Below are 13845 nucleotides of genomic sequence, written 5' to 3' on the forward strand. Positions count from 1 at the left end.
GGAGTCGTTTATTAGGAACTGGGCCATTTCATCCATTAATCCAACACCCTAATAAAGTACTGATGATTCCTGTGGATGATGCGTCTGTTTTTAAGAATCCTATTGATAAATGTGTGGAGATTTTTCCCAAAAACCTTGTTTTCCCTGGCTGGCCCTGCATTGCACCTGCCTTAGCCATGTTGCTAGTCTATAAAAGTCTAGTTATGCAATTAGAACTCATGGCACCAGCCTTAATCTACTGTGTAGGTGAGATAGTGGGTGCCCTCCCCTTCCAAAATAGTGGGACATTTGTTAGCCCTTGTGGACACCTGGACAGAAAGCTTTTTAGATGCCTGGGTACAGGAGGTGGTTTCCAGGGGCTACACACTAGAATGCTGCTCCAAACCCTCCTCCCAGTTCATGTCTTCTAACCTACCTATGTGACTACATGGGTCTCCATGCAGCCCTTAGAGATCTTCTGGATAAAAGGGTTATCACCCAGTTCTTACAGCAGAATCATTTCAGGGATTCTAGTCCTAGCTTTTCATAGCCTTTAAACCAAACGGTGTCGTGGAAGACACCTTCGAATTTCAAGGCCCTCCCTTCGGACCCAAAAACTCTGCATGAAATCCACCAGGTCTGTTGCAGCCTTCTTCATTTAGGGAGACTGTGTGGACATCAAGGATACATACTTGCATGTCATCATTTTTCCAATTAAAAAACTTTGCTTTTCTGTGGGTTCCCAACACATCCAGTTCATGGTCCTGCCTTTCCACCTGTCTTTCGCACCCCTACCATTCACTAAGGTTGCTATGTCATACTCCCAGGCCATCCCCAGTGTGGAATATCTGAACAACCTCTTTTTAAAGGGGCAGCCAACACAAGTTCCAGCTGACAAGGTGAACAACACGGCCAATAAAGTCCTTGAAAAGGTTTGGATAAATGCTGAACCTTCAGAAGTTAGCATTGGAGCCAGCTCATCACTTGCAATATCTGGACTTTATCCTAGACATAGATAAAGTCAATTTTTATTCCCCAAGAGAAATATCAAACTTTCAGCTTCCAGACCAGGAGCTACCTTACTCTGGGACTGATGGTAGCTTTCTTCAAGCCAGTCCAGTTTGCCCAGTTCAATCCATAACACTACAAATTAGGATCCTGTGTGGGATGAATAGGTGCAGTCTCTACACCAGGGGTCTCAAACTGGCGGCCCTCCAGCTGTTGCCAAACTACAAGTCCCATGAGGCATCGCAAGGCTGACAGTTACAAGCATGACTCCCACAGGCATGATGGAACTTGGAGTTTCGTAACAGGTGGAGGGCCGCCAGTTTGAGATCCCTGCTCTGGACCAATTTCTCTGACACAGAAGATCGGGGTGTCTCTAGCCTAGTTCCTCCAGAATCCAGTTCTCGAGTTGGAGAGATCCAGATCCTCACAGTAAATGCTAGCCTTACAGGCTAGGAAAGAGTCTTAGACACCTTGGTGGTGCAGGGGACTCGGACACTGGAGGAATCCAAACTCTAGAGCTCCGGATGGCTTGGTTGTCTCTACAATGTTGGCCATCCCCAAATGGAGAGTCAGCTGATCAGGATCCAGTCTGAAAACTCCACATCAGTAGCTTACATCAACCATCAGAGAGAAGACCTGCTATGACAAGACAAGTAAAAGGGATTCTGTCAAGGGCAGAACTTGATGTTTTAGCCTTGTCCACCATTTACATTGCAGATGTGGATAATTGGCAGACAGGCTTCCTCAGCCGTCAGCACCTGGATCCAGGGCAATGGGCTCTTTACCAGTAAGTGTTCCAGGATCTGTGTAAAAAGTGGGGGATGCCAAATGTGGATCTCCTGGACCAGGTTCAACAAAAGTAAATGAAACAAGGTTTTCTCTAGGTACAGAAATCATCTTGCAAAAGTAGTGGATACTCTGGTGACTCAGTTGGATCAGTAATGAATGATATACACCTTTTCTCCCCAGAAAAATCCTTCCTCATATGCCCTACAGGATCCAGATGGAGAGCATTTTTGTGATGCTCATAGCTCTGGGTTAGCCCAGGCAGATGTGGTACACTAAAAAAGATCAATACTCCTGGCAGATGCTTTGTTGACTCTGTTGGCTGTATTGGAATGGCTTTTGAAGCCCAGATTATGAGGGACTGGGGCCTTTCCGAATGATGGATGTTAAAAGCCAAGAAGTCAACTTTCTGCGAACTGTTAGGAAAGGCTTTCATCTTTGCAAGTTCTCCTTGGGACAAATCCTGACCTTTTTATAATCAGGCTTGGATCAGCATTTGATCTCAGTGGTTGTGATCTTGTGCCAGAAGACCACTAGCCTTTCATTTTTTCTTTGTTTAAGACAAAGTACATCGTATCTCTCATGTAGCTTCCCCTGTGTGTTTTTCTGTGACTTTTTTGGATTTGAATTGTGCTCTCTTGGCACTTCAGAACTCCTCTTGAACCTATCGGGGTTATTGCCCTTTCCACTCTTACTAGGGAGGTTACTTTCAGGGAAAATGTTATTAAATATACTTATCTTTCATTGCTGGACCTAGGGGGTTGCTGGGGTGGGCTACGCCCTACTAGATTCCAGTTGTGCCAACCTATGGACAACCTAAGGACTTTGGCCATCAAGAGAAGCTGTCTGCAGCAGCTGGCTGCATCTCTCAAAGCTGTGTGTCTGTGACACTATCACTGAGCTCATCTAGCACAATGCCCCCCCTCCCCCTCCCCCCTTACCTGCACGAACAGGAGAGACAGATCGATGTGACCACCTCCTCGCCCCTCTCCTCATGTTTGCCCCATCCACACTCCATTTCCCGGCCGGCGCTATGCCTGAGAAGATGTGTGGTCGGGAAATTTGAAGCTCTACAACTGACAACTACTTGGTGGCTGCAAGATTGATACCTCTGCCTGATACCATCAGACCAACCTGGGGTGAGTGAGCTGAGCTCTGCACTATGTCAGAACTCTCTCCATCCCCCTCTCTTCTCTCCCCCATCTGTCTCCAACCCCCTCTCTGTTCATGTCCAGGTAACACTTAGGGACAACTTTAATACTTTTGGGAGATGACTCACAATCTGCTTGTTGGATAAACTTATGAGGTTTTACCTCTGTTTAACCCCTTTCTGCCCAGCCCTAGCATCCCTTTAGAGGCTTGTTTACATGTGTTTTGTTTTCTGAAGAGCAATCTGCATTCAGAGAGCATTTAACAGTCAGTGACTACCTCCTTTAAACCCTAGAACCCCACGAAAATGCACTGCAACCATGTGCGTTGCACGCAGTTATGGGGTGCTTTCAAAGCAGCTCCATTTACTTGAATGGGACATGGTAAGCAGGCACTGTGCCCTCAGAAAGTAAATGAGGGTATAATTTCTGCCACGGACAGGAAATAAAATATTACAGAGGCAGCATGTGTACACCCCAGCCCTGTGTTGTAAATTTAGAGATGGTTTAAAAAAAAAAAAAAAAAACAGGCACTTTTCTCCTCTCCATAAATGTCTGTAGACAGGAGAAAAGTCCCCTTGTCATTAGCTCTGAACTGTGTATACACAGTTACGAAGCCAACCTTTTTGAGAACTGCCAGGCTTGGCCTCAGTTCAGGCAGCAGGGGAGGTTCAGGTGTGCACTTGCACAGTGACGACATGGCGCTTATCTGGCATGGTTTATATTCACAAACCCCAATGCACCAGTTTAGGCTGAGTCTGGCAATTCATTAATTGGTCTGACTCTGCAACTGTGCATGCACAGTTCAGAGCCAGAAACAGGTGGATTTTTCTAAAGCCTTTTGATGCCAACCATCGACCAGTGGTGAAGGCATGTGTAAGGGGGCACTCTGCCAGACTCTGATGCAAGGGGCATATCTGCTGTAAATGTGGGACTCTGATGTAAGGTGGTGGCCCTTTGGGAACACTGATGTATAGGGGAACTTTGGTGACATGGATGGAGGGGGAATGTGTAGGAGGATTGCCATGGACGCTGAGCTAAGGAAGGACTATAATGTGACCGTGGCGCTCATCCTGACTGCTGCACTCTATATGATGCTTTGTTTATTGCTTTCTCCTGACCCCTGTACTCTGTACATTATGCATTGATCTACATAGACCTGACCAAGGTGTTCATTGTCTTCACTGTTGCTGGTTTTAGTGAAGTTCTTCTTTAAGGTAGGCTCAGCCCATACATCAGTCATTTGTTCAATGACTAATGTATGAACCAAAAAAAAAATTACTTGATTCCCCCATCCACATATTTGACACTGCCCTGCTAACCAACTGTACTCTGCCCTACTGATTCCTGTTTCTGTATACTGTTCTGTTGACATCCCATTCCCTGCCTCCCCTGGCGAAAGTCATTGCAAAAACGCCAACTTCCATTTTCTTTGAGCACTAACACAATAAGATTAGACCAATTACTATTTGACTCCTCTATAACCCCCATTTCAAGCCTTTTTTTTACTTCTTGGTGAATTGGCTCTCATCTGGCTTCTGGAATTTGATAGAGTTTTGAACTAGACAAATGACACACAAGAGCAGCACTCCCAACAAAGCAGACTCCCCACAAATCTTAAGTGGAGTCTTTCCACTAGGTGCACAGGCTTAAAGGCTCTCCATCCCTATAAAAAGTATTCAGAAGAAGAGGTAGCTGGCAGCTCCAGAATCAGCATTGCTACAAATAGATGGATTAAAAACAGCTTACGTGTTTTGGCTTTTCTTCTGCAATGGTTTCAACTAGTCCCTTTCCCAATGTCGTGTTCAATCCCAGATCCCCAACCTGGCAATTCTGAAAATGTCTCTTTATTGTGGAGTACAAATTCTCTAGCTTCCTGTTGTTGATCTTTTGACAGAGTCTCTGCTATCCCATCTTCAGGGACTACCAAGTTAGGCGGAGTGGGAGTTTGCGTAGTCTCAGCTACCAGGGATTCCCTATCTTTCCATTGTTTTAGCAAATTCACATGGTATATCTGCTTATTTTTCCATCCCCCTGGTTAGATAATTTTGTAATTCATGTCACCTATTTTTTCCAACGCTTCCTGCCCTTTGGCTAGGAATTTACTTACGACCATGGGGACCAACACCAACACCCTATCACCTGGTGAAAAAGAACGTACCTGGGCCCCACAATTGTAAATTCTCTGCTGAGCCAACTGGGCTTGAGACAAATGTTCCTTCACAATAGGCATCATTTGCGCAATTCTGTCTTGCATTTCTGCCACATGTTCAATCACACCTGTATGAGGGGTACTCTCACTCTCCCGTGTGTCTCTGGCAAAGTCCAATAGAGCCCCAATGGGTGCCTCCCATACAGTAACTCAAAAAGATAGAACCCCGTGTGGATGATTGGGGAACCTCTCTGATTAGACAATCCCAATTCTTTGTGTCTTTATAGATCACCTTCCTAAAAAACTATTTTTATGTTTTGTTAAATCTTTCAACTAACTCCTCTGTCTGATGGTGATATACTGAAGTATGTAATTGACAAGGGAAACTCAGGAGAAACCTCACAATAGGTTTTCCTAGGAGTACATTTAGGCTCGGAGGAAGCACTTAATGGGGAGTCAGGTAAATCCCAGAGTTCCCAGAATTTTAGGAAATCCCTGCCTACAATGGCGTCATGTGGTAGTTGGGAAACCAAACCCACCTGATGACACAGGTTACCCAGGGAGGTTTCCCTAGGTAACTTCATTAAATAGGTTTTTGCATAGCTTAGTTAAATGATTTTTATTGTTGCCCTGCCTCATGATGAAATTTGCACCAATCAATTGCTGATTATAGGACCGGGCATAAACATTCTGGTTTATTATTCTGTGTACTCTGTATAAATCTGCTACCTTACTAGCACCAAAGCAGTCTCATACTTACTATTAAATTACAAAATGGCTTGATGTCAGCATATAAGGCATCACCCGACACGTTTCATGGGCATGCACATCCTCAGGGTATAAACCCTAAAGATAAGGCACTTTTTGGCACTTAAGTGGCGCTTTTATAAGTTTATGTGTTCTGGTTTGCATAATTTTCAGATGCACTTTGCGTGTATAGTTTTATGAATGTTCCTTATGCACGTGATATGAATTTTTTTCAATCAAATTTTGTGTGTGTAACTTTATGATTTATCTTCATGCACTTTATGTATCTATTTTTATGAATTTTCATCATGCACTTTATGAATATATATTTTTATGAATTTCATTCTTATGAACTTCATTATAAGTGCTGCACTGTTTTTGATTTATTGCATATTAGATTTGTCACCTTTTTTGTGCTAGCTGCTCTAGTCTCTGAGCTCTCACTGTTTCTTTTTTGTATGCATTTTAACTTGCCAGCATTTTGCAACCAAAGAAAAAAACTTTACTTGGTTTTTGAACAGAATCATGGGTCTCAGCTCTTGCTAACACAACTACACTGTGTGCACAATTATTAGGCAAGTTGTATTTTTGAGGATTAATTTCATTATTGAACAACTACAGTGCTCTTGGTCAATCCAAAATGTTAATAAACCTCAAACCTGAATATTTAAGAAAGTAAAAGTAAGCTTTTGGCTTTCTCGTGCAGAATTATTATGTTGGCGATCAACCTTTCGTGCAGCAGTCGCCACAGCCTCCCAGACTAGACATGTGAGGTTCGTTTCGCTCCGAGTTAAAATTCAGACGAATTTTCGTTATTCCAAATTAGAATAGGACTGAATTTAAACGAATCCTAAATAACAAAATTCGAATCATTTTCGAATAGTTTTTTAATACTTTTTGAATTCGAATAGTTTGCAGATTCAAAAACTTTTTGAATTCGAATAGTTTTCAAATTCGAAAACTTTTCGAATTCGAAAACTATTCAAAATTGATTCGAAAACTTTTTGAATCAATTTGAAAACGAATAATCAACACGAATTCCGAAAATGAATTAAACTAATTTAACTAAAAAAAATTTGTGTAAATAACGACTGGAAATGAAACTAATTTTTTCATTATGCACGTCTATCCCAGACACTGTTCAAAGACGTGTACTGTTTTCCTTCACATTTAAGAAGGGCCCACAAGTTCTCAAAAGGGTTTAGGTAAGGTGAGGAATGGGGCCATGTCATTATTCTTTCATCTTTAAGGGCTTTAATGGCTAGCCATGCAGTGGAGTACATCAATGCATGCGATGGAGCATTGTCCTGAATAAATACCATGGTCTTCTTGAAAGATGCAGACTTTTTCCTGTACCATTGCTTGAAGAAAGTGTCTTCTAAAAATTGCCAGTAGGTTTGGGAGTTGATTTTGAGTCCATCTTCAACCTGAAAAGGTCCAACTAGCTAACCTCTAATATCAGCCCAAACCTCCACCTTGCTGGAATCTGAGTGGAAGCGGAGCTCTGTGCCCATTACTGATCCAGCCACAGACCCATCAAGTGTCACTCTCATCTCTTCAGTCCATAAAACCTTAGAAAAATCTGTCTTCAGATATTTCTTGGCTCAGTCTTGACGTTTCAACTTATATGTCTTGTTCATTGGTGGTCGGGTTTCAGCTTTCCTTACATTGGCTATGTCTCTGAGCACTGAACACCTTCTACTTCTGGGCACTCCAGGTAGGTTGCAGTTCTGGAACATGACAGCACTGGAGGATAATGGGTTCTTGGTAGCTTCACGTTTGATTCTTCTCAAATCTTTGGCAGTTAACCTCCCTGGCGGTTTTCCCGAGTGTGGCTCGGGGTTAAAATTCAGGACCATTAGCGGTAACCCCAAGCCACACTCGGGATTACATCGCAGGATCCTGGTGCCTCCTTACTTACCTTGTCCCCGGGATCCTGCGATGTCACCCGCAGTGTCCGAGGGCTCCGTCCTCCTCCGAAGCCTCTCCTTGCCAGGCTCCGTTCCCTGCGAGCGGCGCGATGCACGGGGGCGGAGCCTGGCGGCAAATTTAAAAAAAAGTAAAAATCATAACACACACAGTACTGTAATCTTACAGATTACAGTACTGTATGAAATGATTTCACATCCCTTTTGTCCCCAGTGCTTTGGCCCATGCCCTGCATGCAGTTTTACATGATATACACTGTTCTTTCTGCCTGGAAACTGGAGATTGTCCATAGCAACCAAAAAGTGTCCCTTTACGTCAAAAGTGGCTTTAGACCAGCTAGAAAACAGCGATAGTAAATTAGAACACTTGCAGAATTGAGCGATAGTGAATTGTGGGGAAATTTATTTTATTACTATTTTTTTTTATTTTTTTTTATTATTTATTTTTATTTATTATATTATAATTTATGTTTTTGTGTTTCAAACTTTATCATACCCGGGATATCTACTAGACTCTGGTTTGGACAGATTTAAGTGTGTTATTGTTAAGATTTACAGACCTACAATATAAAACGCCAAATTTCCATGCAAAATAATTGTACCGCTTTCAGCACCTAAAATCCGAAATAATCATACCGCCAGGGAGGTTAATTTGCATCTTTTTTTCCCCAACACATTTCTTGCAACCCTGTTGACTATTTGCAAAAGAACCTTTGATGGTTCTGTGATCACACCCCAATATCTTAGCAATTTCAAGAGTGCTGAATCCCTCTGAAAGACTTTTTAAAATTTTTGACTTTTCAGTCAGGTAAATCTTTTTGGCCTATTTTGCTTAAGGAAAAGAAGCTGCTTAATTATGCACACCTTGATGTAGGGTGTTGATCTCCTTAGGCCTCACCCTCCCCCATTACACAAATACACATCACCTGATATGCTTAAATCCAATAAGCATTCAAGTTTATACAGCTTGAAGTTGGACAATATGCATAAAAATTATGATTTGGTCAAAATACTAACTTGCCTAATAATTGTGTATACAGTATGACCTAGTATAATTTAAAGAGGTTGTAAACTCTGTTACACCACTTGTACCTACAGGTAAGCCTTTAATAAGGCTTACCTGTAGGTACTGTGAATATCTCCTAAACTTGCACAGTTTAGGATATATTCAGAGTGCATGCAGCTGATGACATCATTGGTGCATGCGCTCTGAAGGTCTGGCTTACAGTGCCGGACCTTCAGAGCCCATGCCGGAAAATGCGTACCCTGAAGAAACACCATTCATTCTAAGGTAAGTATTTCATAATGCGATGCATACTAGCACATAATGCCGTTGTCTTACAGGTTTATTTATTTTTTTATATTCTTCAGCGGTTTACAACCGCTTTAAACATGGTTACTGAAAGGGACACTCAGAGGTGTTACTGTCATGAGAGGTCATGGAGGCTGCTATTGTTGAACTCTGCTTTTGAAAATGCTAGTCTCTAGCTGCAATTTCAATGCTTTTGACATCAATGCTTACCTGGGAAAAATATAGGCATAAGTTGTTCTGACAATTTATTGCATGTAGTGCCGAATTATCAGATTGGCAGTGTAGAGACCAGCCTAAGGGACCCATGCCGTTTAAGGGCCCCTTGATAACAAATCAAAATAATATTGATTTAATCTTAAAAGAAAATTACTATGAAGCTTTCTTAAATTGTTTACAAAAGATAGAAAAAATGAATCAACTTAACTTCCCTGGTGGTATTCCTGAGTGTGGCTCGGGGTGGATTTTCAGTACCAAAAGCGGTAACCCCAAGCCACACTTGGGATTGCATTGCAGGATCCAGGTACGGTTACTTACCTTTTCCCCAGGATCCTGCAATGTCTCCCCGCTGTGTGCGGCGGCTGTGTCTCCGCTCGATGTATCACAGCGCCGGGCTCTGTTCCCTGCGAGCATTGCAACGCATGGGGACAGAGCATGGCGCCAAATTTAAAAAGTGAAACACACAATACATACAGTACACTATAATCTTACAGATTTTGTCCCCAGTGCTTTGGCCCATGCCCTGCATGCAGTTTTATATTATAAATACTGTTCTTTCTGCCTGGAAACTGGAGATTGTCCATAGCAACCAAAACTGTCCTTTTACATCAAAAGCGGTTTTAGACCAGCTAGAAAACAGCGATAATAAATTAGAATATGAGCGATATTGAATCGTGGGGAAATTCGTCATCAAACACTGAAAGTAATGACAGCAACAATTCTGCAACTGAGCAGATTTCAGTGTTTTTGATTTGATTACATTATTGAATAATTTGTATTATTATTATATTATTATTTGTTATAATTATTTATAGTTATTTATTATACTATATTTCGTGATTTTGTGTTTCAAACGTTATCATACCCAGGCTGTCTACTAGACTCTTGTTTGGACAGATTTAAGTGTGTTATTCCTAAGAATTACAGGCCTACAATATAAAACGCCAAATTTCCATGCAAAACATTGTACCGCATTGTACCGCTTTGAGCATCAAAAATCTGAAATAATCATACCGCCAGGGAGGTTAAGGAAACAAACTGTACTGTAATATTGTAATGTACCCAATAACAACTTAAAGTACATAAACCATAGACATCAGGTTCACATTACAGTTTGTCTCTTAAAAACTCATCTTCTTTCAGCTATCAGTTTGTAAAAAAATTTGGTGCAACCTATGGACGTTTAATGCACAGTTGATGATGACCATTTCCTAGCGGTGAACGTGCACACTATTTAGTTATCCCACTGGAGCTCGGGCATGAGAAACCTCCAGAAACCTGCAAGGGGGTTACTAAGGTTTTGACTGCCTAGGGACCTCCACAGAGGTTAATCCGCCACTGATTGCATGCTTGTTCTGAGTCTGTAAATGAAACCTACTAGAGTCAGGAAACCCCCATACAGCATAAGATAGGAGAGTTTACAATAAGGGCATTGAAGAAATGGCTGCTGAGAATAGGGCTTTACAGTACTTTGAGAGTAATAAATTATACATAGGTCATTTCAGGCAGTAATAGTCATTTGCAACATTAGTTATATCTTGGGTATAACTTTCAATAAAATAATTACAAAAAAAGTCAATGCTTTAAAAGATCAAATATATATTAGTAAATCCAAACGTTTCAATGCATATTGTACATGTTTATGTGTATATAGTTATATAGCAGTTAGATAGTGTTATAGTTTACTTTAATATAAATGTGGTTAGGTTTAAAGGATGCCCTTTGTCATTCGAAGGTTACACTTGACAGCTACAGATGGAGAGCCCAGAGTCAAAATACATATGTATGTGTATCAACTGTGACTATCTTTATTCTTTGGGAGATTGATGCATCACGAAAAATTTTAAGAAAAACATAATTATGGAAAAAAATGCTTTTGCTAATATAGCCTAATATTTTCAAAGAAAACCTAGGTAAAACAGTTGGGCAGCCATTAATAATCTGGTTTTGATAATTATGTGGCTGTCATGCTAATGCCCAGATTTTCTTAAAACGCTAACCTGAAATAGGAAAAAAAGATTGGAAAAGTCAGGGATAGGTGAGAGGTCCTAATCTGTATACTGGTTCCAGATAAGCCATTGGAAATTTCTTTTGATGCATAGCATAAAGAGTTCATACCTTGGTCTTGGAATATACAATAATGAGCTGGTATTACTAACTGCAATGACGCACACAATAGCTTTCTTTGTGTCACGTTCATACCGGAGCACAGTGTTTCACTGCATTCCAGAGCTGTGTGATATTATACAACATGTTTGTATATCACACCTCTCTGTATGGCCCTGTATGTCACTTCACTGCTCAGCAAGCGCAGTGCACCACACTGCTTTGCAGTGACATGAATGAAGTGTCACTATTTACGCCTCACTTATGTAAGGTTGAAACAGAAAAAAAGGGAGCTGTGTGATGCAATAAAACGTGCATAATAGACTGCTGCCCACCCACTAAACCGATCTGGCTTGGTGTGCAGGCAAGTGAGAATGGGCTGTCAAATAGTTCAGGTACAATAAATTAGCAGCATCATCTCTTCATGCACCACACACATGGCTCCTGCTTGTATAACGATAGGACAATAGACTGGTTTTACATAAAGTAAAGCTTGTGTACTGCAACTACTGAATATAAACAGTGGTATTATATTGAAGTAGCACTTTCTAATACAGTTATTGTTATGAAGATGCCATATTTGATCTTGTTTAGTTCAAGAAATTATCTTTCTTACCTTTTTACATGGTTAAAAGTTCTGTCATGTGACCAGGCATCTCTTTTTCCTAATACTGGGTGGGGAGGTTACAGGACACTGTGCAGACACACAGTAAGCCTGTTCTTGAGTAGGGAGCGTGTTCAACAGTTGATTGGGAGGGGGTGTGTGCCAGGGGAATGGCTGTGATTGGTCGAAGAGTGTGGTGACTAAACAAACTACTTAATACAGGCATGCTGTGTGTCTGCACATCTGGATGACCAGCCAAAGAATGAAAACTGACCACACTAACACAAATCAGCTTCTGTGCTTTGTGTGGTCAGTTTAGACCCCTAGGTAATTTTTCAGGCGTTTTAACGTTAGAAATAGCGCCTGTAAAGCGCCTGAAAACCGCCTCCCATTCATTTCAGTGTGACGTTTCAGAGCAGCATCTTTTGGGTGGTTTGGGAGCGCTGTATACAGCACTCCAAAAACGCCCTGCCCATTGAAATGAATGGGCAGCACTTTTAAAGCACCTGAAAAAAAAGCTTCGGAAGCGCTGCAACACGGGCGTTTTTAACCCCTTCTTTGGGGATAAAAACACCCCGCTAATGGCCGAAAAGCAGTGCAAAAGTGCAACTTAAACAGCGGTAAAGCGCTGTTAAAACGAGTGGCTCTTTATCGCTAACGGCCAGCCCTTTCAGTGTGAAAGTAGCCTATATACAATGTACGTGATCACACAGGGCACAAATTTCTACAAAATCCGAAAAGCAAGATTTCTATTCACCCAAAAGAGCAATGGGTGCTATCTTGCCAGAAAGTTAGAAGTTATATATTAAAATCTGATAAAGGTATTGAAGTATTCAGTGTTCATTGCCTAACCTGGTCAGGAACACCAGTTAGATATGAGTATTTTGGCTTATAGTACATGCTGTCTGTTTAAATGTATGGTCATTTTGATATTGGAAACCTTTTGATTTTTGTATTTTTTTTTTTTATCTTACAGAATATTTTACTTCAGGATTCAGAAAATTTCAGAAAACAGTTAGAAGAATGTTTACATGAAAAGGTACACAATTTTTTTTTTGATTAGTCTGATTTTGGCTAAACCATAAACAGGAGATCACAGTCTGACAGATCTTGCACAATAATTACAGGTAAACGTGTATTTGTATGGCACTACTTGTATACACCAAGGGTAATCCAAATAAACCTATATATATATATATATATATATATATATATATATATATATATATATATATATATATATATATATATATATATATATAATATATTTATGGTCGGAGCCCTATGTCCGATATGGACATAGATAACACTTGTAGTAAAGATAAGACTTACCATCGGAAATAGACCTGAAAGTGTGGACTTACCATATGAAATAGACCTGAAAGTGTGCCTTGGTCTAATGGCCGGTATGCCAAAATAAGGGGGCATACCCTGGTTTAAGAAATGATTATTCTGTAAGAGAAATGAATGAAATGAATAGTTGAGAAATGCTGTGAAATGGGGATGGGAGGGTGGGTATCGCGCACAGGAAACCGACAAGCACCACAGGTGAGCGGGCTGCTTAAATACCCCCCGGGCTCCTCCCATAAATTCAGGCCACCATACTGGCCTTCCTACTTATGGTCGGAGCCCTATGTCCGATATGGACATAGATAACACTTGTAGTAAAGATAAGACTTACCATCGGAAATAGACCTGAAAGTGTGGACTTACCATATGAAATAGACCTGAAAGTGTGCCTTGGTCTAATGGCCGGTATGCCAAAATAAGGGGGCAAAAACATTCAGGTAGGGTTATAATTTTTATTGGTTTTCAGTTATTTATTGAGCCAATTTGGAGAATGCCTGTGCCATCTCTGT

At 41.1% G+C, this 13845-nt stretch overlaps 1 protein-coding gene across 18 annotated transcripts in view; it reads left to right on the plus strand.

The window, feature by feature from the left end:
• PPFIA2 (PTPRF interacting protein alpha 2) overlaps positions 1-13845 on the plus strand; it is a 544100-nt gene that overhangs the window by 402522 nt on the left and 127733 nt on the right. For all 18 annotated transcript variants that reach the window (XM_073620222.1, XM_073620225.1, XM_073620227.1 and 15 more), the window contains one exon: positions 12963-13025. In XM_073620222.1, coding sequence (XP_073476323.1) covers positions 12963-13025 — 63 coding nt within the window. The remainder of the gene's footprint in view (positions 1-12962; positions 13026-13845) is intronic.

The sequence above is a fragment of the Aquarana catesbeiana genome, linkage group LG03 (assembly GCF_042186555.1).
Source record: "Aquarana catesbeiana isolate 2022-GZ linkage group LG03, ASM4218655v1, whole genome shotgun sequence".
NCBI classification, from domain to species: Eukaryota; Metazoa; Chordata; class Amphibia; order Anura; family Ranidae; genus Aquarana; species Aquarana catesbeiana.